At 36.8% G+C, this 27,332-nt stretch overlaps 1 protein-coding gene across 4 annotated transcripts; it reads right to left on the reverse strand.

Moving 5' to 3' along the window:
- LOC146459366 (uncharacterized) lies at positions 1-27,257 on the reverse strand. 4 transcript variants are annotated; one of them, XM_085089480.1, is made up of 9 exons: positions 27,023-27,246; positions 26,552-26,715; positions 18,998-19,070; positions 18,415-18,486; positions 7,957-8,031; positions 4,864-4,932; positions 3,905-3,979; positions 2,767-2,838; positions 1-1,392 (listed from the first exon to the last, which is right to left on the reverse strand). In XM_085089480.1, exons 2-9 carry the CDS (start codon positions 26,659-26,661, stop codon positions 748-750), a joined length of 1,191 nt encoding a protein of 396 aa, XP_084945606.1. In that variant the 5' UTR covers positions 26,662-26,715; positions 27,023-27,246; the 3' UTR covers positions 1-747. The 4 variants fall into 4 exon arrangements, with proteins under 4 accessions (XP_084945606.1, XP_084945607.1, XP_084945608.1 ...); XM_085089481.1 differs by having other exon boundaries at positions 19,004-19,070; positions 27,023-27,242; XM_085089483.1 differs by lacking the exon at positions 1-1,392 and adding an exon at positions 1,543-1,632 and having other exon boundaries at positions 27,023-27,257.
- Positions 27,258-27,332: the final 75 nt, after the last annotated feature.

Consider the following 27,332-nt stretch of genomic DNA (forward strand, 5'->3'; position numbering starts at 1 on the left):
ATGAGACTTATTTTACTTTTCGTTGGCTCAAATTTACCCCGATAACTCGAACTCAATTTCAAGAACGTCGCTTCTAAAGCTCGAAATGTCAGAAGGCATGGCTTAATGACGTGTTGAAATCTTTAATATTTACTGTGTAATGCATGGAAACGTCGATCTCAGCCTTCGTTCTGACCTTAATATGTTCTTAAAAGTTTGGCTAAAACTGATTCCCAAACAAAACGTTCTTATCAAAAGGATCTTATAAAACAAACTTACGGCGCCAAAATGACTCGTGATTGTTAAAGAATGATAAAACCACGATATTTTATTAACTATTAATATTGGTAATAGGGCAGAGTGGAGTCCATTTCGGTCTGTAATCATACGAGTGATTGACAAAATCGGACGACCGCGTAGCGGTAGTTTGATTCCTCACGAGTAAAACAGGATAATTGAAAGTCAAATCTAACCTAGCTAAATCGAACAATTTCTGGTTTCCATAGCCTCCTACGCAGTCGTTTTTAGGTGACCCTAAAAACGACTGCGTGGGAGGCTATGTTTTCCCGTTGATAGTTCAAGTAAGCGGGGTTCTACAGTATTAGTTTTGCTCTCCACATGATCACCGACAAGGAAGAACAAAATAAAACGTTTTTGTCAGTCAGTTCAGAAAACTTCGTACAGAGGTGTAATTATTGCGAACAAAGCTGTAGTACATTATAGCATAGCTATACATGTATAAGATATAGACTGAAGTGAAAGTTACAATCACTCCACACTTCTTATTTCCGTTTGACGAAGCAAGTTTAGACATGCCCTAACCTTCTCGTTCATTTCATCAAACCTTCGAACAAGAGTTTCGATCTTTTGTCTATTTAATTCCGTTTTCTCCTGCAGCCGCCTGATGTTGATGTGGGCCTGCATGAAGTTTCGGTTTAATGCTTCAACTTTTAAAGCTAAGTGTTGAAGATCCAATTGAAGCCGTTGGATCGCGTTACGTTGGTATGTCATCTCATGGCCTAAATGCAGTCTAAAACAACTGTTTTCTTCCAATAGTGAGTCATGCACGGATAGCTTTTTCTTCAAATAATGAATGAGTGAATCTTGTTCGGCCATTCTCTGAAGTATGTACGACATCACATCAGGGTCCTTAGACTCTCGCATTTGGGAATCATGAGACATTCCGGCAGCCATAACCTTCTCTGACGAGATGATCTCCACGTTTGACGATGGAGGTTCTTTGTTTGGAATGTTATTTTTACCTGCACCGGTCACAAGGTAGTCCAGGTTTTTCAAGGTTTGGTAGACTTCGGGTGGCTGGTGAGGAGACTCAGTGAACTGCTTCTTCAGCCTGTCCAAGAGTCGTAATGACCGACAGTTGTTTGTATTTGCTACTCCGGATATCTCTGTCCCCTACAAATGTAAACATACCACCAAGCCAGGGTTACTTTCTCACGTCCCAGACTAATTTACGAAGTGGTTGTTGGTTCGAAATCATATGAAAAATAAAAACCCTTATTTCCAACACTAAGGAACTAAAGAATAAAATAGATTACCTGCATACGACCTCAGGTGCCCATGTTACGTGGAAACAAAATAATGAAGTCTGACAAGAGGGAGTCATTTCATCATGCAGTTTGTTTCATGCAGGTTCTGATTTATATGGGAGGAAAAAACGAAAAGCATTCAAGCATGCAATTGAGTACGCCTAATTTACATAAATCAAAAGCATTTTTATTTCACAAAGGCAAACAAGACTTCAACTCCCAGTCTTAAATCATTGTTTTGAGTTGCTATTTTTATGTTAATAAACCATGGGTTGATTTATTTGCGGCATATGGGTATACCAGTCAGCTGCAAGTTTATAGACCTCGCCTGCGGCTCGGCCATAAACTTGCTCAAAAAAAAAAGAGAACTCGACCTGTCCAATAATTTCCCAATAGGGACCTCACGATAGTTCACTAGCATATATTTTCAGCACTGTTAATGTTTAGGTTTTGAGAGCAGGACAACATTATGACATCCGTTTTGTTTTCCTAAGAGACGCTTGTTGACATTACGATTGACGAAACATTGAATCACCTTTTTAAGATTAAAGGGGAAGTATCATGGGATTTTTGACCTCTTTTGTTCAAAATGGTGAAATAAGACCTTCACTTTGCTACAAAATTATTCTAGAACAACGAGAGGAAAGAAATCAGCTCAATTCTTGAAAGAAACAACTCGTGATCTGTTCTAGCGCATTTTAGAAACAAAAATACGCAAACTTGAAAAACAGCCTAATATTTTTCAAGTTTCAATCCATACCGACCTACTCTGTCTCTGGCCAGAGGTACTAATTGACAGTTTTATTGCACTGAGGTGATAATTTATAACAAAACTGACAATTATTTTTTTTGTTTCTTTTTTCAGACAAACATTTTTGGGTTTTGAAATGACATCAAATTTTCGTGATACTTCCCCTTTAAGTGCTTAATTAGAAACGACTACAATGTACAATGTAGTGGTATGAAATTGAGGATTTCGGTTGCTCCGATTAAAGAGAAGATTTCAAACGTCTTTGAGTTGTTAAACAAAACTCACCACTATCTACTTCCACTTTGGCCACAAAATTGTCACAAATTATGTCACTACTTAGAGAGCCAATTGTTCAATAGTGCAAACTGTTATGTGTGACCCTCTGTTATATCTGACCCTCTGCAAACGCTGTTAGCCTTGCAGCTAAGTTAGACAGTAATTATGACATATCGCTTAGTATGGTATGTACTTCATCCACTTTTTACTCACCTCATTACTGGCAGAGGCTGCAGCAACGGCACCAACGTCATCTTCAACGGTGTAATCTCGCTCAGTTTCATTCTAGTAAAATAAACACATATACAACAAATCTTGCTGTCAACCATAACAAGTATCAACAATAGAATGCTCATTTATATACGCATTGCATCTCAGTGAAAAACGTGGTCTGGATCTCATTGGTCTCTGCGTTGTTTCCTCAGACAAGCAACTTTGCTCCACATTGTCTCTCTTCACCCAAGTGTATAAATGGCTACCGGCGACATACTACTAGGAGGAACCCTGCGATGGAGTGTCATCCCATCCAGGGAGAAATTCTATAGCAATACTCCTAGTTGCTTCATGCTACAGACACCACGGGTTTAGCTCCGGTCATGTCGGGTAATTAGATTCATAGTGCGACTTTACCAATTTAGAAACCTTAGTGCTACAAATCCGGTAAATATATTTGGAGAGAGAACATGTGCTTTTGTGCTTTCAACCAAAGCTAAATGAATATTTAGACTGGGAAATATGAAAAGGTAAGCTAATTATTAGTGAGACATGGCCAATATTTTGTGCAAACGACTCAAACTCGCAAATACTGTTGCCTGCCATGCAAAGACCATTTTTTTATGCTATTTATTTTTTCTTTATCTTCTCTCTTTTATTTACATGTAGTTGTGTGACAGTTTTCTTTTTTGTTTTTGTTGTTATGCTAAATTCTAAATAAGTGTGCGGAATAGTTTGTTGAGGGTCGTCCAATACACCGGAAATTAGTTGAATTAAATTAAAGGATGGAGTCGATTCTATTCACTGAAAGTCATATTGCATTGTTATTTGTTGAATGAATATTACCGCAAGCACATGCTTTAAGAGGACGGGGCAAGGTTCACTAAAAATATACACAAAAGCAAATAATTTATTATTCTAAAACCACAGTATTGCTGGATAGCAGAGGTTAAAATTCACCCCAATGCGAAATAATCCGCCACTATCCACTTCCACTTTGATCAAAAATTGTCAAATATTTTGTTACTACTTTGCCAGAACAGAGAGCCACTAGTTCATCAGCGCAAATAAAGACTAGTTGTTAGCCTACATGACAATGCAAGAAGTATATCATGTATATCATCTTCTTGTTACTCACCACATTAGTGGAAGAACTTGCAGCTTTGGCACCACCAAAGCCATCTTCAATGGCCCGATCTTGCTCAGGTTCATTCTAGTAAAATAAACACAAACAAAACCTTGCAGTCGACCATCACAAGTAGCAATAATAGAATGCTTATTAATGTAGGAACTGCATCTCAGTACAAAACTTGGTCTGGATGTACGGTGTTGTCAGTAGTGGTTTAAGTGTCTCAGACTCTCAATCAGATAACAGAAGATTGGAAAGTCAGTGGTTTGAGGCTAGGTCGGTCTCTTCATTGCTGTGTTGTTTCCTTAGGCAAGAAGCCTTGCTCCACATTCTCTCTCTTCACCCTGGTGTACAAATTGGTACCTGGCAGCAACATGCTACAGGAGGGAATCCTGGAACGGACTAGCATCCCATCCAGGGAGGAGTTCTGTAGCAATAGTCCAGTAGTTGCTTCATGCTACCCACACCGTGGGTTAAGCTCTGGCTGTGTGCGACACTAAGGCTCATAGTGCGACTTTACCTTTTTACGAAACTTAATTAGTGCTACAATACTCATATACTTGTACCTTTTTTTGTGCATGTACATATGGACCATTGCTTACGTTACTAACCAGACAGATCAAACGAATGATGACAATAGTCAATAGTCACAGTCATTCTAACAACCAGTATACATGTACATTTATTCTTATGAAAATTAAGTTACACATTGCTCTTAGCCGGTTCACTTTGAAAATCACTTTGCCTCGGCAATCTTAACTTTCTGTTAAGATCAAGTTGATGCCGGTACCTTAAAGGTATATATTATTTGTCAAATATGTTGTCACTTCTTAAGGCAGAGAGCCACTAGTTCATCTGGGTACAAACTGTTATGTGCCACCCTCTACTACATGTAGGTTAGACAACATGACAATGCAAGAAGTACATGTATGGCATGTAAGGACGTTCCTCATTCACTTGTAACTCACCTCATTAGAGAAACCCGGAGCTTTGGCACCAATGTCATCTTCAATGGTTGGATCTTGCTCAGGTTCATTCTAGTAAAATAAACACATACAAAACTTTGCTGTCAAAAATCACAAGCAGCAATAATAGAATGCTCATTTATATAGACATTGTATCTCAGTACAAAACTGGGTGTGAAGAAACAGCAGTATAAAATGCATTAGACTTTCGATCAGACAATCAGAAGATCACAGGGTCAGGGGTTTGAGGCTTGGTTGGTTTCTTCATTGCTGTGTTGTGTCCTTAGACAAGAAGCTTTGCTCAACCCAGGTGTATAATTGGCTACCGGTGACATACGTGTCATACTAGGGCGAACCCTGCAATGGACTGAAATCCCTACCAGGGAGTAGTTCTGTCAATCAATCAATCTTTATTTGTACTCACTCTTGCTCAAAAATAAAATTACAACAATAGCAATAGTCCTAGTAAATTCATGCTACAGACACCACAGGTTAAGCTCCGGTCGTGTGGGTCACTCTAAGGTTCATAGTGTGCCTTTACCTTTTTACAAAACTTAGCACTACAATTCTCAGTATTAGCCCAGAAAAATGTTGGGAAAAAGAGACCAGGTACTTTTTTTTTTTTTTTTTTTTTTTTTTTTTTTGTGAACAGTGGCAGAAAAACCTACAATGAATTTAAAAAATAAGTCCAAACACTGTATCACAGTGTTCGTTCCTGTTTGAAATTGTATTTTTTTTAAATATATATAAATTATATATATTACTCTCCATTATTATATTGTCAAATATAGTGATATGGTTGTAAAATCTTACTATAATAAAATCAATTTGTGAGATAATGGCAACATTACAGAATAAATCAGCCTTTCATGACGTTTTCTCTCAGTTGCCATTATTCTGCATAATGCACCAAATCAGATGGTTTTCATTTTCTCAACAATAGGGTAACCTATCCACACTGACCACTCTATTGTAGTAACACCAATATAGACTACCACGGTCAGGCCAAACCAGCATTTTTATCCCTTGGCCAGCCTGACTCAAGCTGCCAAGCCTAAGCAATAATGTGTTTCATGTACTTTGTCCTTTTTTGTCAAGTTCACATGGCTCATGGGAAGACTATTTGTTTATAGTGATATGGCATTGTGTTAAGAATAAGGAAGATTTTAATAATGATAATGGTGCTGCTGATGATGATGATGATGAAGTCCAGTTTGTGGCCATGCACACCGCAGGGTTCAGGCTGGGCTTTGGCCACGGTCTACAATCAGGTTCCTGATGCAAGGGTGGTGGCCAAGTTTGCAAATGGACTGTGAATAACAGAATTCACACGTGGAAAAGAAACAATAAGAAGAGTATGCTGCAAATAAAACCACCCTATCCACACAATTTTGGCATGGAATTAAGGCCTTGAAGACCCAGATTAGGTTCTTTTATTAAACATATTCCCGGACATTATTCTGGCAGTATGCACACAAACAAAAACTTAGTGAATATATGTACCCTCCAATGCAGAGGAGCCAGATTACCAATCTATGTGTCACATTTAATTAAGTTAGGGTCATCCCCTTTTGCTTGATAAAGTCTGCGTGCCAACATTGTGGCTTCTATCTTGCCATAATTATTCTTGGTTTTCACGTGACGTCACCAAATTCTAAAATTCAAAACTGGGAGGCCTACAAAATTTTTACCTTCATTCAAGGAAAGATTACCTAAAAATATGTCTGTTCACAATTTCTTAGCTCGATGTCGTGCTTCCTTTTGAAAATAGAACAGTTTCAATTTCCGAGTTTCCATCGTGCGTGACACCAGGAGGACGGCCGTGACAGAGCTTTTCCGTATCTTAAAAATGACTCTTTGTGTGATTTTCAGCATTCTAAACAATTTAAGTTTGAGGAGAAATATTAATCTAAAATTCGAAAATTCACAAGGGCAAACAAACATTTTTTCTGGCTAAAGTGAACTCCAGATGTTTTTTCCTATTTCCCGCCGCCATGTTTGTGCCCCTCAGAGGGACACAAACGTGGCGTCTCCATACTAAGCTCCATTAATTTATGTGGAACATTTTGTCAAATAACTCAAGTACGGAATGCCGCACAGACCTGACACTTGGACAGATGCCTTATTTATTTATCCTCTATACCATGTCAATTTCTTGACTTCATTCATGGAATGGCGTGACAGTGAAAACCGAGAATTAAACCTCTTAGTGCCTTTACCTTGTACAACCCAGCCCGTGCAGTGCTGGTAAGATAACAAAGGCTCTACTAATGTTCTTGTGCCAAGTGAGACTTAGCCAATATTTTGTGCCAACAACTCAAACTCACAAATAGCCTGCCAAGCGAAGACCATTTATGCTATTTATTTTTTCTTTATCTTCTCTCTTTTATTTCATGTAGTTGTGTGACATTTTCTTCTTTTTTTTTTTTTTGTTGGCGAAAGTCTAAATAAGTGTGCAGAATAGTTTGTTGAGGTTTGTCCAATACACCCGAAATGTGTTGAATTGTCTATTAAAGGATGGAGTCAATTAGATTCTTTGAAAGTCATATTGCATTGTTATTTGTTGAATGAGTATTACCACAAGCCCACGCTTTAAGAGGACGGGGCAAGGTTGACTAAAAATATACACAAAAACAAAATAATTCATTATTCTAAAACCACAGTATTGGCAATCTGGTACCCAGAGTCCTCATGGTTTTTGGTCAGCAGGTGGGCACCAGAAGAGACTCTGATTGGATGTCCCGTGACAGTTGGCATTGTTTTATCGCAGGAATCCTGCAGTAATAAAATTCTACTTCCCCAGAGTCTCTCCTGGCGACCAACTGGTGGCCAAAGAGCCTGAGGACTCTGGGTATGAGATTGCAGTATTGGTGGATAGTAGAGGCATTCACCTCAATGCGAAATATCCACCACTATCCACTTCCACTTTGATCAAAAATTTTCAAATAACTTGTCACTACCTAGCCGGGACAGAGAGCCACTAGTTCATCAGTGCAAACTTTTACTCTCTACTAAAGTTGTAAGCCTTATAGCTAAGTTTAAACCAACATAACAATGCAAGAAGTATGGTATGTACCTCATCCAATTGTTACTCACCACATTAGTGAAAGAGGCTGCATCTTTGGCACCACCAACACCATCTTCAATGGCAGGATCTCGCTCAGGTTGATTCTAGTAAAATAAACACAAACAAAACCTTGCAGTCAACTGTCACAAGTAATAATTATAAATACAATGCTTATTTATGTAGGCATTGCATCTCTGTACAAAACCTGGTCTGGATGTACGGTGTTGTCAGAAGTGGTTAGTGTGTCAGACTTTCAATCTTCGATCTTCTCTTCGTTGCTGTGTTGTTTCCTTAGACAAGACGCCATACTCCACATTGTCTCTCTTCACCCAGGTGTATAAATGGGTACCCGGCAACGACATGCTACTACAGGGAATCCTGTGATGGACTAGCATCCCATCCAGGGGGGAGTTCTGTAGCAATAATACAGTGGTTGCTTCATGCTACAGACACCGTGGGTTAAACTCTGGCTGTGTGGGACACTAAGGTTTGTACTGTGAGTACTTTACCTTTTTACGAATTCAAACTTAGTGCTAAAATTCTCGTATTAGCCTGGGAAATATACTGGGAAAGAGAGACTAGGTACTTTTGTGCTTTAAAGCAAAGCTAAATGAAAATTCAGACCGGAAATTCCTACAATTCCTGTAGCCAACATAATTATGTTGGCTATACTGCTCATTCTTCATCAGCACATTGTTGAACACAAGAACTCAGCAATATTGGTAAACACCTTTTGGAGGCCCATGGGAGCTCACATCATCTAAATGAAAACCAAATGCAGTACAAAGTTTGAATGCCTTGTGTACAAGATGCTTTTTATTAAATAACTCAACCCACATCTCAACACACAGACCTATTTTATCCATGAAAAAATTCTTTTATACATTTATACATTCTTCTCAGCACTGATGATAAGTCAATGAAGAAGTCCTCAAGAGAGTGAAACAATATCTGCTCATCCAGCTGATTCAACAACAACAGCTTCACTTCTTAGGGCATATCCTCAGGAAACCAGGGAATGAATTGGTCAACAGGTACGCCCTTTTCCAAACCTTAACATATGGCAAAAGTAAGCCCAGTCGCCCAAAGCTGATGTTTCATCAGTACATTGCCAGTGTAATCAGTCAGGCACACCCACCAACGCCAGAAGAGATTCGAAGCATGGTAAAAGACCGGAAGGCGTGGAGAAAGCTTGTGACCAACTGCAGTGCAGTTGGCTGATGATGATGATGATGATCAACACTAATTTTTTGACTTTTAATTGAAAATGCAGTTAATTAGTTCAACTTTCAAAATGGTTTTAACAAGAAGTATTTTATCACAGTATCATGTAGATTTTCCTTGTTTTTTCCCTTCACGTGGTTCATGGCAAGATTATTTGTTTATATATGGTGATAAGACATGGTGTTAAATAAGGAAGATGATGATGATGATGATGATCTACAGGCTAACGAGGACAAGACCCAAGCGATGATCCTTGGGAACTCATCCTATCGATATGACCTGGAGTTTGCCGGCACTCCCGTTGATATTAACAACCACTTAAAGATCCTAGGAATATGTTTAGATAACAAATTATCTTTTAAAGAACATATAAGTATCATGCTGAAGAAAGTATATTCTAAGATAGGCGCACTTCGCCGCCTTAAGCGCTTAGTACCGGCAAACACTATGTTGCTTCTTTATAAGAGCTTTGTATTATCACATTTTGAATACTGCAACTCTTTACTTATGGGTATAGGTAAAACACTTAACAAGAAACTGGAAGATGCGAACTATTATGGTCTACGAACTATAATGAACATGGGGAAAAGTACTGATTATGAATCAATTCTTAGGATGGCAGACATGAATACATTGGAACATAGACGCATAGAACAATCTTTGATGATATTTTTTAAATGTTTCAGGGAGAATGGTCCAGGCTATGTAGCCAATTTATTCAAATCCCGAGTTACACCATATAATCTTAGAAGCAATGGTCTAAATGTTGTACAAACTTCATACAATAGTAGATTCCTTCATGGCTCATATGCGTACATGATCTCACACATCTGGAACCAGTTGCCATCTGCTGTAAAAAACGCACCTAATGCATCATCCTTTCGGAGACTTTTAACTAAGTTAAATTTTAACGGCTGTCAATGCAGCAATTGCCTCTGACCCGATTTATTTTTATTTATTTATATTTAGATGTTACTTTTTAATTTAATTAGTAGTTATTATCTTTTTTTTATATACTGTCAAACACTTATATCATGAGCCTGTGGCTCGGGGGACTGGGAGACCACCCCCTGTGTATTTGACACTAAATAAATTACTTACTTACTTACTTACTTATGATGATGAAGCCCAGTTTGTGGTCGAGCTCACTATAGCTTTTAGGCTGGGCTTTGGCCACCATCTACGATCAGGTTCCTGATGCAAGGGTGGCGACCAAGTTTGCAAATGGACTGTGAATAACAGAATTCACACCCTATCCACTGACTGACAAGTTTAGAACGGAATTAAAGTAAATATATCCCAGGGTATTATTCTGGCAGTATGCACACAAACAAAAACTTAGTGAAAATTTAGTTTGCCTATGCACCCTCCTATGTGGAGGAACTGGATTACCACACTATTTGTCACTATCTTAATCTGTCTATCACTGTAACTTAGGATCACCCCTTATTGCTTGATAAAGTTTGCGTGCCAACTGCCCCAAACGCTTGTTATTCTGGTTTCTATTTTTCCATCTTAAACCTCTTTAAGTGTCTTTACCTTGTACAATCCAGCCCTTGTGGTGCTGGGAAGATAACAAAGGCTCTACTAATGTTCTTGTCCTACACACATCAAAAGGGAAGCTAATTATTAGTTGAGGCATGACTATATTTTGTGCAAACAACTCAATTGATTTTAAATCACAAATAGCCTTCCACCAGTGGATGTGTTACCCTATTTACGTTTTCTTAAGTTTTCTCCACTTTGATTGAGTTGTGTGACATTTTTTTTTTTTTTGGCAAAGTTCAAAATATGCAGAATTATGACATAAATGTTACTGCACATTACTGTATTTTGTTAATTATACAGCATTGTAAACGTTTACATTTTTACGAGATGGAAGGACAAAATTGTGAGGTCCATTTTGTTTTTGTCAGAGGTTTGTTGACGATTGGCAAAACACTGAGATTAAATGTATATTAAATGTATCTTAAGTTATTTAAGAAATGGCCAATCAGAATCTACAATGTTAAGTAACAAGGATTTTTTTTTTTTTTTTTGCCATGATCAGAGAGAATTAAGCTTTCACACGCCTGTTGTAAAGTGAAAACAAGGAGAGATTAAACCTGAAGGCCTGCCCAGGTCTAACGTCGAATTTCACAATATGAACTAACAACATTTGACTCAATTCAATTGAGTTTGTCTGACTCAATATGGACCGACCAACACATTACATCCATCTGATCAGACAGATAGATCTAAGATGAGTGAAGATCGACTGTGGGACAAATGTCAAACTTTTCATGAAAAAAATTGTTGCTCCCCCAGATAATACATTTTTTAGTCCCAACATCAAAACAATAAGGGCAGCACTAAAAGCTGGAATCCTGAATCCAGAAATTATCCGGAATTGGAACCGGGAATCGGACACTACAATACGGAGAGAGAAATATTTTATGGTGAAATATATGACTAAGCGTAAAAAATACGGAATAAAAAAACTTATTATATTTAAATAACTCATTGGCATAAAAGAAAACGCTGTTTATAAAGGAAGCAATGTCTTATGGTACAGATGAGAGACAACGTGAATTGCTTCAGACTGTACAGATGCAGGCAGACTCTCCAATTAAGAAGCGGTAAGTTAACCTAAGTGCATACTTTCTTTCTCTTTTGTTTCATCCATTTTCCGGCTAAAGGCTGTTAAATTTGTCGCGAGGTAGCGAAGTGAGACTACAGGTAGAGTGAGGGAAAGTTCCAGGTAAGTGACAGCAAAACGGAACCGTTCGCGTGTTAAAGGAGCAAAGTCTGATGAAATCATTTGGTGGATTTACTGATTTTATTCCGGGTCAAAATTTATTTATTTATTCCATATAATTATTACCCACAAATACTAAATAATAATAATTGTCGAACTACCAAGTTGCGAGTTGTCATGTTGCCGTAACGTGTCTGTCATTTCGGGTGTTTTGCAGTGTAATTTAACAAGCTGCAAACTGAAAACAGACAATATTTTGCATTCCGGATTCCGGATTCCAGATTCTGGATTCCAGATAATTCAAGATTCCGCATTCCGGCTTTTAGTGCTACCCAAACAATAATGCATTTGGACTGACAAATTATGTTCAGCATTTGGCCCAACGGTCAAGCTTTACCCATTCTCATAATTATGAAGTTTGGCGTTTAAAGGGGAAGTATCATGTGGTTTTTGACCTCTTTTGTTAAAGTGCCACTACGACGAAAATTTTTACCTCTATTTTCGCCCTTTTCGTGTTTCAATCCATTTAATGAGTTCGTAATTGCAAAAATAACTATTAATTAGCTTTATACAAGCTTACTGTTCCTGGGAATACGTGGCCGAAAACCGTCGAAAACCCGTCCGCCATTACTCCGACGGCAAAGTGACGCCCGTGGTGATTCTAAAATGCGGTTGCTTGTACATGTATGAGATCTTTGTGTGACGTCATACGCGCATCGAACATCGTGCGTTCCTTGCAAGAACTCAGTAAGCCTCAGTAATAGTAAGTCCTAAAGTAAGTGAATAGGCAAGATTATTTGTAAGATTCGCCATCCAGTTTGGTGAAAAGCGATCTAAAGGACAATTTTACCCAATATCTTGGATTATAATTTCCTTAGCGGTGGATTTGGAGTCGTATGACTGCAAAGAATACGCTTCGAAGACACGCGAACAGCTCATTCAAGCCCGGGATTTACATGTAAAGCCGAAGAAGAAACGAATTCACACCGGCATTTACTCAGCAACTGTATTGGAGATAGACATATGGTTATTTAATATTCCGGATATGTTTTCTATTTGGGATTAGTAAACAGAACCTAATCACTATTCGCAGAAGCACTTGAGCAACAAATTATTGAATAGGATGGATAACTCCAGACTATTACAGTGTACATGTTGATGTTATGTTGGTGGCGTGTATGGTGTTCGCAAGTATTAGTCAAAGCTGCATAATCAGTCAAGAAAAAAAGAACTATTAACTTCGTTTTTGTAAAATTCAATAAAGCTTTGACAAAACTAAAATGATGTATAATTAACTTTAGTTGAAAAGTGGGTAGCTATAGCTGTAATCTACAGAATATTTGCAATGTTACAAACTACAGGGCTGTAATCTACCAGGTATTACCTGGTTAGATCCCTTCCTCATTCTACAACAACTTTCAAGCAGTAAATGAAGTAATCATGAGGGGCCTAATATTTTAAAGCCACAGTCCAAGTAACATTCAACAATAAATTGTTGTAAAGCCCTCAAATGCAGCTGGAAAACTAAAGATTAATAGGAAAGTTTAGGAGGACAGCTAAGGAGGAAACCTTAGTAGGCTTGCATCATATCTCACCCATTTTTTTTATTTCAATAATGTTTGTTCCTTGGTCAATGAGGATGTGTGAATCTGAGTGAAACAAGCAAACCAGCCTCTTGACCTCATTTAAAACTGACACTATAATTGTAATCATTTTACATGTTGAGTGTGAAGAGCCAGCATAACACTGTGCTGTAACAGTATTGTGTATTTTCCCACAAAATCACACAATGTTCACAGACATAAAATTGAAATATTATAGTTATGAAAGAATGACCATCCTTTCCACAGATATACCTTATTATTCTTGGAGATTCAACCAGAAATGAGATTTAATGTCTTTTTTCTTTGATGTTTTAAAGTAAGAGCCAAAATACTTTAACTTAAATTTTCACACAAACCCCAGCTTATTTTTTGTTTTTGTTCAGCGACATGAACTTCATTTTAATTTTTTTCTATCTTGTAATTTTTATCTTACATGACCCCACAAACATTTTCATGCTTTATACTTATACTATGTGTTTGTTGTTTTCTATTCCATTTAGCTTTTTCCTTCTGTCAAATAACCGTGGCTTTCTTATGTTGGATGTTGATATCTGTGGGTTTTTACTTTGGCCTTCAGAAAATAACCAGAACCAAGAACAGGGCCAGCTTTAAATATTAAAGCCAACAATACCACATATTTTACTTTATTTCATTTTATTATTATTATTTTTGTTTTTTGGGGGGGAGGTCTTTTTTGTTTTGTTTTTGTTGTTGCTGTTATGACATAACACTCAAATCTCTCTCACTATGAACAAGCCAACAAAATAATTGGCCATCAGTAAACAATTTCCATAATCCCTTCACTGTTTATATTAATGTGCTTGACTTATCCAGGAGATTTTTTTGAAGACTCTCCTATCAGCTATGTTGGCATTTTCTAAGATCAAATTTAAAGGTACGCCTTTTGCTGTGGCCCTCTCTGATAACCGCATTCAACAATGAGAATACTCAGAGCACAAGAATGCATGCCATGATCCCACTGGCCAAAAACCTTCACTGTATAAAGATAAGTTTATCCTTGAAGTCAGAGACCAGTCTTGCTGTCTACTCTCACCATGTCTGCAGCATTGTGGTTCTTGATGACATGGGTATGACAGCAACTTTTAAAAAAAACCACACACACAGAGTCTGCATGCATTACCAGTACCTACTTGTCATGTTGATATGATATCAATGCTAAATATTGCAAAAATTTGCTGGTAATTCTCCTCCTCTCCCTTCCATTTATAAATTTGCGCATTATGTACAATGTAAGCCTTAGTGTAAGATCCTGGCCCATTCCTCTGGACAAGGTATCCTCTGTAACTGTGAAAAATGTCTTCATGCTTCTCTAAACTAACCCTAATAATAAAGATCCCAATATTTTAAGGTTCAGGAAGTGTCGTTGACAGATCTAAACTAAAAGCTAAGCGAGATTTACTATGGTATTATTTACCATGGGTAGTCCTATTTACCATGGGTGTGCTTAGGTGAGCTTGTTGACGCCTTTGTACTGTCTCTAGTATCTACCAAAACAGTGCAATACTTTTGTTAGAAATTTATTATGTTGTACAAAAAATGCTATAAAATTGGCTGTTCATATAACAGACTTTGTCAAGAAAACAAAAAAAGGCACAAATACAAAATTAATAATTCAAACACGAAGATGAAATTTACCAAGCACTGGTAGTTTTCCACACTCTTTAGAATAGGGTATTGGACAAAATACTCTCTCATAATTTTGTCAGTTTGGTTCATTTGTTCTCTTTAGTACAAACTAATATGGTTTAAATTGTAGATATTATCTTGACTTGTCCCAGAAGATAACTTTCAAGCATAACATTCACTGCAAGTTTGCACAAAGGTGCAGTCAAAGCATATTTACAAGTGATGTTTGAAAAAATTGCTCAATAATAGTATTATAATTAGTTAATAACACAGACCAAATAGGGTTGCCACAATACCTTCTTGACTCACAGTAATCAGTGATGGTTACATTAGAGAATTTTGCAAGTTGGAGTGTCAGCAGGTCCACATCAGCTGGAAAGTTGCCTGCAAATTTCTTCTGACCTATACTTCCACATATCATGTGATTGTTTCAATATAGAGAGATGAATTTTTCATGTCAATGTCACAATCAGTTTAATTACAATTGCTCATTTAATACAGATCGAAAATCTCGCCTTGCTGTGTATTCTACAGTCGGCATACAAGTCTTTCAGAAATGTGTTAGGTGCTTTGTATGAAGAGAGCATTCGAAAAACTCGAGGCAGTTGATTGTCAAATATTATATCACGAGCAATTACTATTATTATTATTTTGAATAAAATGGAGTATCTATGCACTTTTATTTTACCAAAGTATGACACTTATAGGAAGTAGACGTAATGAACACTAGACAAACAAAGTATTACAATGAGCTACTGTATAAACAAAACATACACACCACCACTCCGCCGGCGCCACTTGCTTTCATTGCACGCATTCATGAAAACAGTTCATTTCCGATCCGTTATCTTGGCCTAATCGTTTCACTTAGTCCCTCGCTTTACCCTGGAAAAGTAAGCATCGAGGCAGTAGCATTGTATGGCAGTCCTTGCATTTGGGTTTCCCTCGAAGCAGCTGTCGAAGTCATCGAGAGAATATGTCTTTAGTACTTCGGTGCGATGTACAAAAAGACGATTTGTCTGAAGAAATTACCCCCTTTTGACGTATTTCAGAACCATAAACGTTCAAACAACCACCATTAGGTTTCATTCGGGTGCCCACAATACGTGCGCGTTGTAAAGACGGCCCTTGAGCCACTAAAATAAAAAGAAGTGGCTTCTTTCAGCGAGATCGAACATTCGAAAGCAGGCCATGTTGTTGTGCGCGTATGACGTCATATTCCTGTCGGTGCAACTAGATCCAGCTCTCTATGTAGTTCACGGCCATTTGTCGTTTGAGTAATGGCGGCACAGCGAAGCTGAACTTCGCATTTAAAATAACTGGTCTTCCCGTTGGAAATTCGATGTAAAATTTGGCGTGGTAAGTATTTATCACTTCTACTTTCCAAAGCTGAAGAAAAAAAGGGATGCAAAATTTTGATCGTAGTGGCACTTTAAAAATGGTGAAATAAGACCTTCACATAGCTACAAAATAATTCTAGAACAACGAGAGGAGAGAAATCAAGTCAATTCTTGAAAGGAACAACTCGTACTCTGCTCTTGCGCATTTTGGACACAAAAATACGAAAACTTGAAATACATTAGCCTAATATTTTTCAAGTTTTAATCCATTCCGACCCACTCTGTCTCTGGCCAGAGGCACTATATAATCAACAGTTTTATTGCACTGGGGTGATAATTTATAACAAAACTAGACAATTATTTTTTGTTTCTGTTGTCAGACAAACATTTTTGAAATGACATCATATTTTCGTGATACGTACTTCCCCTTTAAGTTAAACTGAGTTGAGTCTCTTGATGTTGTCCAGTTCATTTGTATATATTCCTTTTGGACGAGGCAAAGTTTCACTAAAGTTGTGCACAAAACAATTATTATTCTTCCCAGTATATATATACTAGTAAAATATCCACCAGCAGATTTCCAATTGCTAGTCATAATGTACTATTTTCAAACTCAAATATTCTGTCACTACTTAGCAAGGAGCTACTAGTACATGTACTACTGAGTTTATCAGTGCAAACTGTTATGTGCTAAATTATACGTAATTGCGGTCAACAATGGGAGACTGCAAGTCCAAATTTGGGTTGCCTGTGCAAATGCGTGCGGAAGAAATCAAGGTTGGCGACCATTTTGTTTCTCTGTCGTGCAAAATTACCTCATTTTGATCAGTGATTTTGTAACCCCTGCAACCTGCATCCCTGATGCATAAAAATTCCCAAAGACACAAAATAATTCACAGCAAGCGTCCTATAGGATGCAAAGAACAATCGATCAACTAAAGATGTTTTTGAAGGATGTCTTGTTTGTGTTATTATACATAATAAAACCCTCTTCAAGTCAAGAGAACAATATCGTCTTTAAAATAGAACCAGAAGTAATTTTTGAACAAATCAACCCAAGCATTTCCATGCAATATACTCCTGACCAATAAAATTTCTTTTATTTAATTGTTGCCATTTTGATTATCTGATGGAGTGGTTACTCATTATGTTTACCATAATTATACAGAAAGCACATGGGTGAACCAAGATGCCGCCAACAATTGGAACTTATATGTAGAGTCCGATATAAAGTTCACCTTAATGTTAAAGCTGACAAACAATAAGAAAATGCCACCCAAGAAGATTTCGCAACCTCTGCCAGGGCAAAACATTTAAGTTTTGAAGGGTGGCCACTTCATACTGGTTCAAACAACGAAGTCCTACTGAAAGTATTCCGACTGTTCCCGGGGTTCGACAGTGTTCCTACCAGCTTTTCAAGTCTTTCAAATGTGGCCGTTGTTTCAGAAAACGAAGGGAACAAAAAAATAAGAAAATTCCTGCCAAACTGGTTTAAGACTTATGGTTGGCTGAAATACGATGAAGAGAAAAACTTTAATGTACAAATTTTTGTGTACTATGATGTATGTACAAAGTTTAACGGAAAGAATTTTCTCACAGTTACATGAAGGCTCAAGCATCTCTAATGTAGGACTCATTGGTTTTTGGACTGGGACTCATGATTTTTCATGAGATAAGACCCAGGACTCACCAGAGGAATTTGTAACAAAATCACTGTTTGATGCAAGAATCTGGCTTCATTTTCACATGAAGACAAGTAGTCTATCAAATTGCCATATGCATGTCGACCACAATTTTTAACCAGTGATAACTATTACCAGTATTAATATACCGGTATCTAATAAAGTTGTTAGCCTTGGCTAAGCTATAGTTAAACAACATGACAACGCAAGAAGCATGCTAATGTACCTCATCTACTAAATAAATGTTACTCACCTCATTACGGGAAGAGGCTACAGTTTTGGCACCAATGTCATCTTTAATGGCTGGATCTTGCTCAGGTCCATTCTAGTAAAATGAACACATACAAAGCCTTGTCACTAACATTACAAGTAGCAATAAAAGATGGCTCATTTATAAAGGCATTGCACCTCAGTACAAAACTTCCTAGACGCAAGGCAGTGTAGAGGTTAGTGTGTCAGACTTTCAATCAAATGGCCAGAAGATTAGAGGGCCATGCAGTGATTCAAGACTAGGTCAGTCTCTTCATTGCTGTGTTTATTCCTCAAACAAGAAGCCTTGCTCCACATTGTCACTCGATCTTCACCCAGGTGTATAAATGGGTATGGGCCACATACATGTACTAAGTACTAGGAAGAACCCTGCCCATCCAGGGAGGAGTTGACTGAAGCAATAGTCTACAGCTAGTTCCTTCATGCTACAGACACCACAGGTTAAGCTTTGGTTGTGCGGGCCACTAAGGTTCATAGTGTGACTTTACCTTTTTACAAAACTTAGTGCTACAATTCTTGTATTAGCCTGGTAAACATACTTAGCAGCCTTGAATTATTTACAGTACACTTACCTGGCGACAAAAAGATGGGGGCAGCTCTCTTCTTTGCCCAACCACAAACATCCTGGAAAAATTGGGCCTATAAAAATATTTGTTGAAAAATGTATTAAATAATTATTTACCATCAATAACACTAGATATCAACATAAATCATACTAATTTGTATCATTCATCATTCCTTTGCAATGAGCAAAAAAAGCACCCTAGAAAGAATGGGCAGTCAAACAGCCACATGCCTTTTGAGCAAAATTTGCTGTAGACTCACAGGTAGGCTGGGACGAGCACTCTTGTTCAAAAAAATTGGCTACAAATGAAGCCCAACAGTTGATCAATGAAGAAAAGGGGTTATTATAATTATATTACTGAACAGTACAAATTTCCATGACTTCCATTTTGTAAGTGGAACATTCCTATTTGATTTTAAAACTGTATTTGAAAGGCCAGGTTTCAGTTTGTGAAGTAAAAATTTTTTTTTTCAAATTAGTTTTTTTGAACTTCTTAGAATTGAGAAGCTCTGTATATACATGTACCTGATACACAAAATGTCACATGCTTATTCCATCTGATCTATGGGAGTAGTTTAGATGGTGTAATTTCAGATTATAATCAGAATGTAGACCCTCGCCTAACACTAGCTCTTCCACCTCATTCAATGGGCCATTTCCAAGTTGCTGTGAACCTTATTATGAAAGCAAGGCTAAGTGCAAAGCTTTTGATATGAAAATTAGTTTTGTTTAATCAACAAGAATTTTGCACTTAGCCTCGCTTTAATGATGAGGTTCAAAGCAACTCGGAAATGGCCTATTTTATTTTGCACTTTTCTGAACTTTTTTAGACATTATAGGAGCTAGAGTACTAAAGTAAACTAGTGTTATCACATACAGTAGTAACTTTAGGTCACAGCTGAAAACAGTTCAGTCTGCAAAATCCCAAAACATAAAAATATCTTAGAGAGTATATATTCAACTCTTCAGAGGAATACAAATTCCATCACTATTAAGTTCAAATCATCTCCATAACAGCATGCATGCATACTCTTTAAAAAACATTTAAACTGCATGACTGTACTTTACAGAACTTGTGTTCTTAGGCTTTAAAATAAGGTCACTGAAGTTGTATATCACTAAGTTATAAACACAGCCTGAGAATTTCATGCCACATTGAAGAAACAGAATTATAGTATCTAGCTAAAGCTGTGATTACTTTCTTGTAACCGTTTGATACACAACAGTCAAATTATGCTATCGGAATAAAAAACAGCAACCCAATAGGCCATTTCCGAGTTGCTGTGAACCTCAATATGAAAGCGAGGCTAAGTGCAAAACTTTTCATATGAAAATTAGTTTTGTTTGCATATGAATGAAAACTAATTTTCATAACAAAAACTTGGCACCTAGCCTCGCTTTCATAATGAGGTTCACAGCAACTCGGAAATGGTCTATTCAGATCAATCAGAATTTGAATATTGACCAGTGCTGTTTCAGCTCCCTATAACCAATGTTTTGCTGCAACCTTTAGAAACATGATTGAACATTATCTGATGGCCAACTGTTGTTTCCAGCACTGCATGTTGGAAAATATTGGCTTTCGAGCCCCCCAGTTCCCCGAAATGGAATTTTTAGTGATCTCTAATTCCATGGGTTATCAAAATTTTCTAGAGCTCAATAGTGCAATTGATGTGTCAATTACATGTAGTGTAGTTAGGATTTTTATTGTTTGAAATTTTAAACATGCTGTATGTAACACAACCCAGGTGGAAATCTTATTAAGATCTTGTAAGATCTTACAAGATCTTGTAAGAATCTTATAAGAATGAAAATAACACTAAGATCTTAATAAGATCTTGTTAAGATTTCATATCTTAATAAGATCTTACAACACTTCTTAATAAAATCTTAATACAAACTATACAATCTTCAGCATTTTAAGATCTTATAAGATCTTACAAGATCTTACTAAATTCTTGTAAGATACTTGTAAGAATCTTGATAAAATCCTCAACCTAACAATCAATAAGATCTTACACAGCTTTTAATAAGATCTCATCCATTTCTTAATATTTTCTTATTAAGATCTTATCAAAATTTGTGACAAGATCTTATTAGCAATCTTGTTAAGATCTTAAGAATTACCTTACAAGAATCTTGTTAAGATCTTACTATAAATTAAAAGTAAGATCATAAACATATTTTGATAAGATCTTACCTATTTCCTAATGTTTTCTTGATAAGATCTTAATCGAAATTTGTACCAAGATCTTACAACCATTCTGATTAAGATCTTACCACCTTACAATTATCTTTGTAAGATCTTAGAAAAATGAAGAATAAGATCTTTTAAAAACAGTTCTTATGAAGATCTTGTAAAACAAAAACAAAAACTTCTTCTTTGGTTCAATTTTTTTTAAGATCTCATAATATCTTACAAAATCTTGACAGGATCTAAGAATAAACATGCCAGCAAGACTCTCACACTGACTGTGATAATCTGTTTACTTTCTTTGAAATTTACTTGTTTGTTGTGACATCTTGTACATCTTAATACTGTTTTCTTCAGTGTTCTAAGTTGATAAACGCTATGTAGACATGTGTGTTTCTAAAAAAAAGGCTTAAAAGATATGACTGTTAAGACTTACAGTTTGCAGTTTACAGATTGTATTTGCATAAAAAAAAAAACTAAATGCACAGTCCTACACTGAAACTCATTTGTGAAAACATTATTACTTACAAACCTGCATTAATGAATCTCAACTCCATTTAATGCCAGAAAGAACAAAAATGCTTTAAATCATAATTTCTACGATTTTCATCCACAATGCTAGCTTTTAAAATGAGCGAGAAAACGTGGAAAAGCGTGGAATCATAGCAACACCGGCAGCCATCTTGGATTTCATTCAGACTGGGAAGACTGGGCACCATTTTGGTCAGCAGATATGCCACTGCAGGCTCGGAGAAAAGACCGTTTCATGTTAGATTTTAGGCGCGATTCAAGTATACAGCACACATTTCCTCTGGATTTTGCCTCTGTTAAGCTAAAAAAATAATGGCTTCAAGCAGCAAACTGTGGACAACCACTTTTTAGAAAGAGGTAAGTTTCGTTACCAATTATTTTGTGAAAGACTGCTTGAAAATGTGTGATCGTCCACGCGAATTACAGACATTTACATATGCATGCTGCTTCTTGAAGATTGTTGAGGTGGTCATTCCCTATTTTAGTTTTTATATGAAGCCTTTGCAAACGTTTTTACGGAGTAATTTGTAGCCGGGTTGATATCATGACAGAGTTGGTATAAGCTGAAGACTTGAGTGATCGATCTTGATTTGGCTTGAAGATCAGTTTATGATCTTCGTGGAGTGTATGGCTCATTTTACTCACATCAGGAACTAACAAGATTGTTATGGGTGAGAAGCACACAGCAACATTGTCTAAATTAAAGTTAATGGCAGCTTAGTGGTCACTGTGATCACTTAGAAGAACTGATTTAAAGTGCACAATTTTTTGTTTTACTGTAGATTTTCAACTCCTATCTCCATTTTGTTGTCGAGGTCGAGACTCAAGACTGCAACTTCAGAGTCAAGTCAACAAATCCTGCGCAATAAAGTCACTTATGATTATGACCGCTGGAATCTATTTTAACCGATTTAATTTTGTTGTGAATTGTGACTTCTGCTAATTCTACTCAGGAACAATAATACTAAATAAAATTTTGTAACTTACATAATGGCAGTATTTGATCAGTACTTGATATCATAGTTGACAACAGCAAGCAATAAATTATAAAGGGAACACTAAGTAACAACCCTTTTCATCAATGCAATCATTTTTTCTTATAAATTAGGCTTTTATGAACTTGTCAAACCTGCATTAGGAATAGTAATATTTAGCACATTGTAAATGGTTCAGCCTACACTCTGGAGTTTTGTAAGGCATAAAAGAAATGTAAATGGGCAATTGGCTAAGAGAAATCCTCACAAAATAAACTGAAAAGTGGCATTCTCGTGCAGTTCACACAATGATGATGTAATCCTGCTCTTCAGTGGGTTGTGGCTTAATCCAGCTACATTCCATCCCCAACATTTGTAAAACAAATAATTATTGTTTTTAGTCGCTTCACTGAGTATCTCTTGTATATTGGTGCCATTCTTTTGGCTGAAAAGTTGAAAGGCTCTGCTCGCAAACAGTATAAACTCTCAATAGTTGTTGAAACGCTGCTCCCCTTACGTTTCCTCTTGGTCAATGTTGTTTGGGCAAATTGGCGTGCAGGTCATCATTGCTTCCATTGTACACTACTTAGGAGGAGGAGGGAGGGAGACACTTCTATCAAACAGTGTTTCAACATTTTGACGCCAATAGAAGGCTGCTGTCAGCATTTGCTCAGAGGCAAACAGTACATGATGATTTGACCAATGGAGGCATACACTTAACCTTAGTTAATAAATACTTATTGTTCTAATTGGTAGCTTTTTTAGCAAGGAAATTAGCAAAAAAAATAGGAAAATAGCATCAAAAATGATATCTTGTTCTTTTGTTTTTAATTATTTTTCTTTTTTTCTCCACAGGGACCATACAGGATAATTTCAAGCTTTCATGTTTTCTTGCTTTTAACATGCAACTGAGAGGAATTATTGGGGTTTTTTGTTTTATGTTTATTTTTTATTTATTTATTTGTTTATTTTTTAACACTAAAGAACATTATTGTACCAGTGGAAACCAAGCTCTTATTCATATGTACAAGTGTTTTTAAGGTTGCTTCTTTCGTGGGAAAATAATACTGGCAAATAATAATTCTCTGGATTGTTTAGAAAGGCTTAAATAAAAGCTGCCAGATTAATTAAGTCAAATAGATTTTTATTAGTGCTTCATCAATTGATGCAAATAGAAGAAAAAGTTACATGTAGAACTTTATCCTAGTCTAGAGAACATTTGTTGGTAAAGGTTTGTTTCTGTCACTCTTGTGGATTACAATAATAATTATAGTGCTGTTGCATGATCTTGTGAGCATGCATCACAAGAACTTGGATATATGCCTTGTAAAAAAGCTGTATATGGCATTGTAGTCAATGAAAGTTTCCATCATGTTAACTTGTGAAGATTGTTGCGATAAATTTATTTCACAATAGCCAAGATTTAGCGATAAAAAGGTTATCACACATGATTTTTCTTGTTGGTTATGGTTTAACAATGGCCCATCCTTTGAATCTAAGTGCTATGAGCATATCCACCTCAAGTAAGTTTCTCTAGGTACGTGTAGATTTTGTATTGTAAGCAAGCTGTGATCAGACTCTCAGGAACACATGATTCTAGTTTAATTTTGAATGAACCAGTGTAGGTCATTGCCAGAAATGTCAGGGCAATCCAAAAGAAAATTTAAGTATACACGTCAGGTTTTTCCCTATTTTGCAGCTTGCTTGAAAAGCAAAATCAAATCTTGGCCCTTCAATTTATCCTGGTTATGGATCTCCCAAGACTTTCTACAATTTAATTGGTAAGATCCTGACAATATCTTAGAAAAACATTTGAAGAGATCTTGTCGAAACCTTGTAAGATATTGGAAAGAATCTTGTAAGATCTTGATAAGAATCTTATGAAATCTTGTAAGATCTTGGTAAGAATCTTATAAAGTCTTGTAAGAATCTTATGAAATCTTGTAAGATCTTGGTAAGAATCTTTTGAAATCTTGTAAGATCTTGGCAAGAATCTTATGACATCTTATAAGATCTTGGTAAGAATCTTATGAAATCTTGTAAGATCTTGGTATGAATCTTATAAAATCTTGTAAGATCTAAGTAAGAATGTTTTAAGATCTTGTTAGAATCTTATAAGATCTTACAAGATCTTGTAAGAATCTTGTAAGATCTTGTAAGAATCTTGTGACAAGATCTTGTAAGATTCTTGTAAGATTCTTAAATAAGATTCTTAATAAGAATCTTGATAAGAAACTTAATAAGATCTTACTAAGATCTTAATAAGATTTCCACCTGGGAAGTAATTCAGCTTAATAGCTGCAAGTTGTGGTATTTATCTCTATTTCTTATCTCATCTGATCCATGGATTAATCGATATCTTCCACTCTTTTAATTATTTCGTTTCATCGCTTAAAGTTACAAATTTGTGTCAGGTGAAGTTTCGCATGACAGTAACCAAAATAAGAACTTAGAAAAAAAAGATCTGATGAGCAAAACAATGGCTTTTTTTTATTAGCATATTCAATGTAAGTGCTTGTACATGTCTCGGACATCTTGTGCAAAACAACATGAAATGACCAACTTCACAGTTTACTAAATTAGCTAGTGACACAGTTGTGCGAGTCGCTGACGCAAATTTAATTGCAAGTTAATTTGGTCGCCATTTGTCACAGGCACTTAAGGTGTTTCTTTAAGTTGATCGTGGCAATTTTCAATTGCAAATTATTGCTGCCTGCTATCTTGAAAAGTTGTGGGATAAAATCATACAATCTGAATCCACTGTAGTTACCTGGTATGTAATAATTATTATTAGATGACAACTTGCAGCAACAAGCACTATAATAAAGCAGAAATGGGCACACAAGAAAAATGAGAGCAAATTTTGTGAGCCAATTAATCACAACAATTGGCTGGACACTATTTTGCTAGGCCATTTTTGCTGATTGGCACAATCTGAATGTAAAATGCTAAGTCTAGCCCGTCTCTGACACCTCTGCTATAGTCAGAGGGTCCACAATAGGTGTGGCAGGATGCAAGAAATGTTTTTGTTTTTGTTTGTTTGTTTTTTGTGGTGATATTTAGGATGCAAGCTAAAATCAGGGTTGGGAAGCAGGAATTTCAACTACAGCTGTACGAACGGGACCAGGATTTCGCGTCATTATGGGGTTGGGATGCGAGAGTCGCATAGGTCAACAGAGCAGGATACAAGATTTCAACTTTTACATGACTTCATAAATTGCCAGCACAAACTGTTACAAATGATTCCTTTGTGCGTATAGCTGTGTCAGGTTTCAAGTAATAGCTCTAGCTCTGTACCTATGCAGACGCTCTTTGGGCTGACCCCCTTTGGGCTCGTGCATGAATTCTACTGGATAATTTTCTCCCAAACATTTCTATTTGAAGTGGCATACTGACTGTTACATGCACGCAAAAAATCAAGATACATGTAGGTTGCCGAGCAAAATTTCGAGATAACAACAAATGTTCCTTGCAGCTTTCACTTCTGGTTTGCGCGATTTCACTTCCAGTGTTAGAACTGGCCGCACAAATTATTTTGATAGACATTTTGATTTATTTAGCTGACACGTTCACCTTTTACTATGGGGTGGGTGGGTTTTGCGTGCGCATGCAGCTAAAAACCCTAGTGGGCCTCCAAATGTGTGTTAAGTACATAGACCCCTTAAAGAGTTTTCTTGTCTGGGGTGCAAGCTGCCTTCCTGTTACTGTCAGCAGCAGACAATGCTTAGATAGGACTGTTGGCAAAATTGAAAATGGCTTAGAACGTTGTTTTGTTAAGCACCGTCTAAACTGCATTTTAATAACTGACCCTAATTCTTTCTGTTCAGTGAAAAATTACGCATTTAAGCTTACTTACCACAATTCATCGTGATAGGAACCAGAACAGCGACAAAAATTGCCAAACAATAAAGCGTCATTTTTTCGTACTCCGCATGAAACACACACGGTGTTCTCAAAGTTGTCCATATTTGCGCCGTTTGAAATGAAGACAAATATCGGCGAGTGTCAGCAACTTCATGACTGAAAGACAGAATATTAAATACATGCGGTAAGTTACTTTTAAACCCTCAGCTTATCGAATCGTGAATTTACTCTCCACTTAAAAGGGCCAGCTCTCATTATGATCTTATCTCACAAAAGTTCTGAGAGTTTCTGGTTAACTTTCTCATACACATAGCACTTGAAACATTACAACAATTATCGGATTATCCATATACAATAAAAAATTATTAGTCGTAAAGAACAATTGAACAAGGAGAGTGCTTGAAGAACAACTGTAAGCTAGTTTAGCTACGTCGTTAGTTCACTATATCAGAGATCCCGTCACCTCTTTTCAGCGTGAGCGATTCGTGCCCAAAACGTCCCCCAAGATATCCAGAAACCTCAAGATTTCACTCTTTGGAAATTTGTGACTTTAAAAGTGCCACAAGTGAAATGTATTGGACTACGTAACACGAATAAAGCGAAAGCAAGCAAAAGCAACATACAAACTATTCGGGACCGTCCCATATCCCATAATTCGTGTGAAACACAATTTCTTGATACTACCTCGAGGGGAGGGTGACAGGAGGCAGATTACAGGCCCCCTCAGGCACAGGAAAGGAAAACAATGTTCCATTCCCGCTCCTGATTCACAC

The sequence above is a fragment of the Pavona decussata genome, unplaced genomic scaffold (genome assembly GCF_977016875.1).
Source record: "Pavona decussata unplaced genomic scaffold, jaPavDecu1.1 SCAFFOLD_219, whole genome shotgun sequence".
NCBI lineage: Eukaryota > Metazoa > Cnidaria > Anthozoa > Scleractinia > Agariciidae > Pavona > Pavona decussata.

Coding starts and splice junctions, on each gene's coding strand:
- LOC146459366 (XM_085089480.1), bottom strand. CDS start 26,661: ATGGACAACTTTGAGAACACCGTGTGTGTTTCATGCGGAGTACGAAAA. Junction 18,487..18,997: donor CTTTTTGTCGCCAGGTAAGT/GTACTGTAAATA, acceptor TCATTTTACTAG/AATGGACCTGAGCAAGATCC. Junction 4,933..7,956: donor CAGCCTCTTTCACTAATGTG/GTGAGTAACAAT, acceptor TTATTTTACTAG/AATGAACCTGAGCAAGATCC.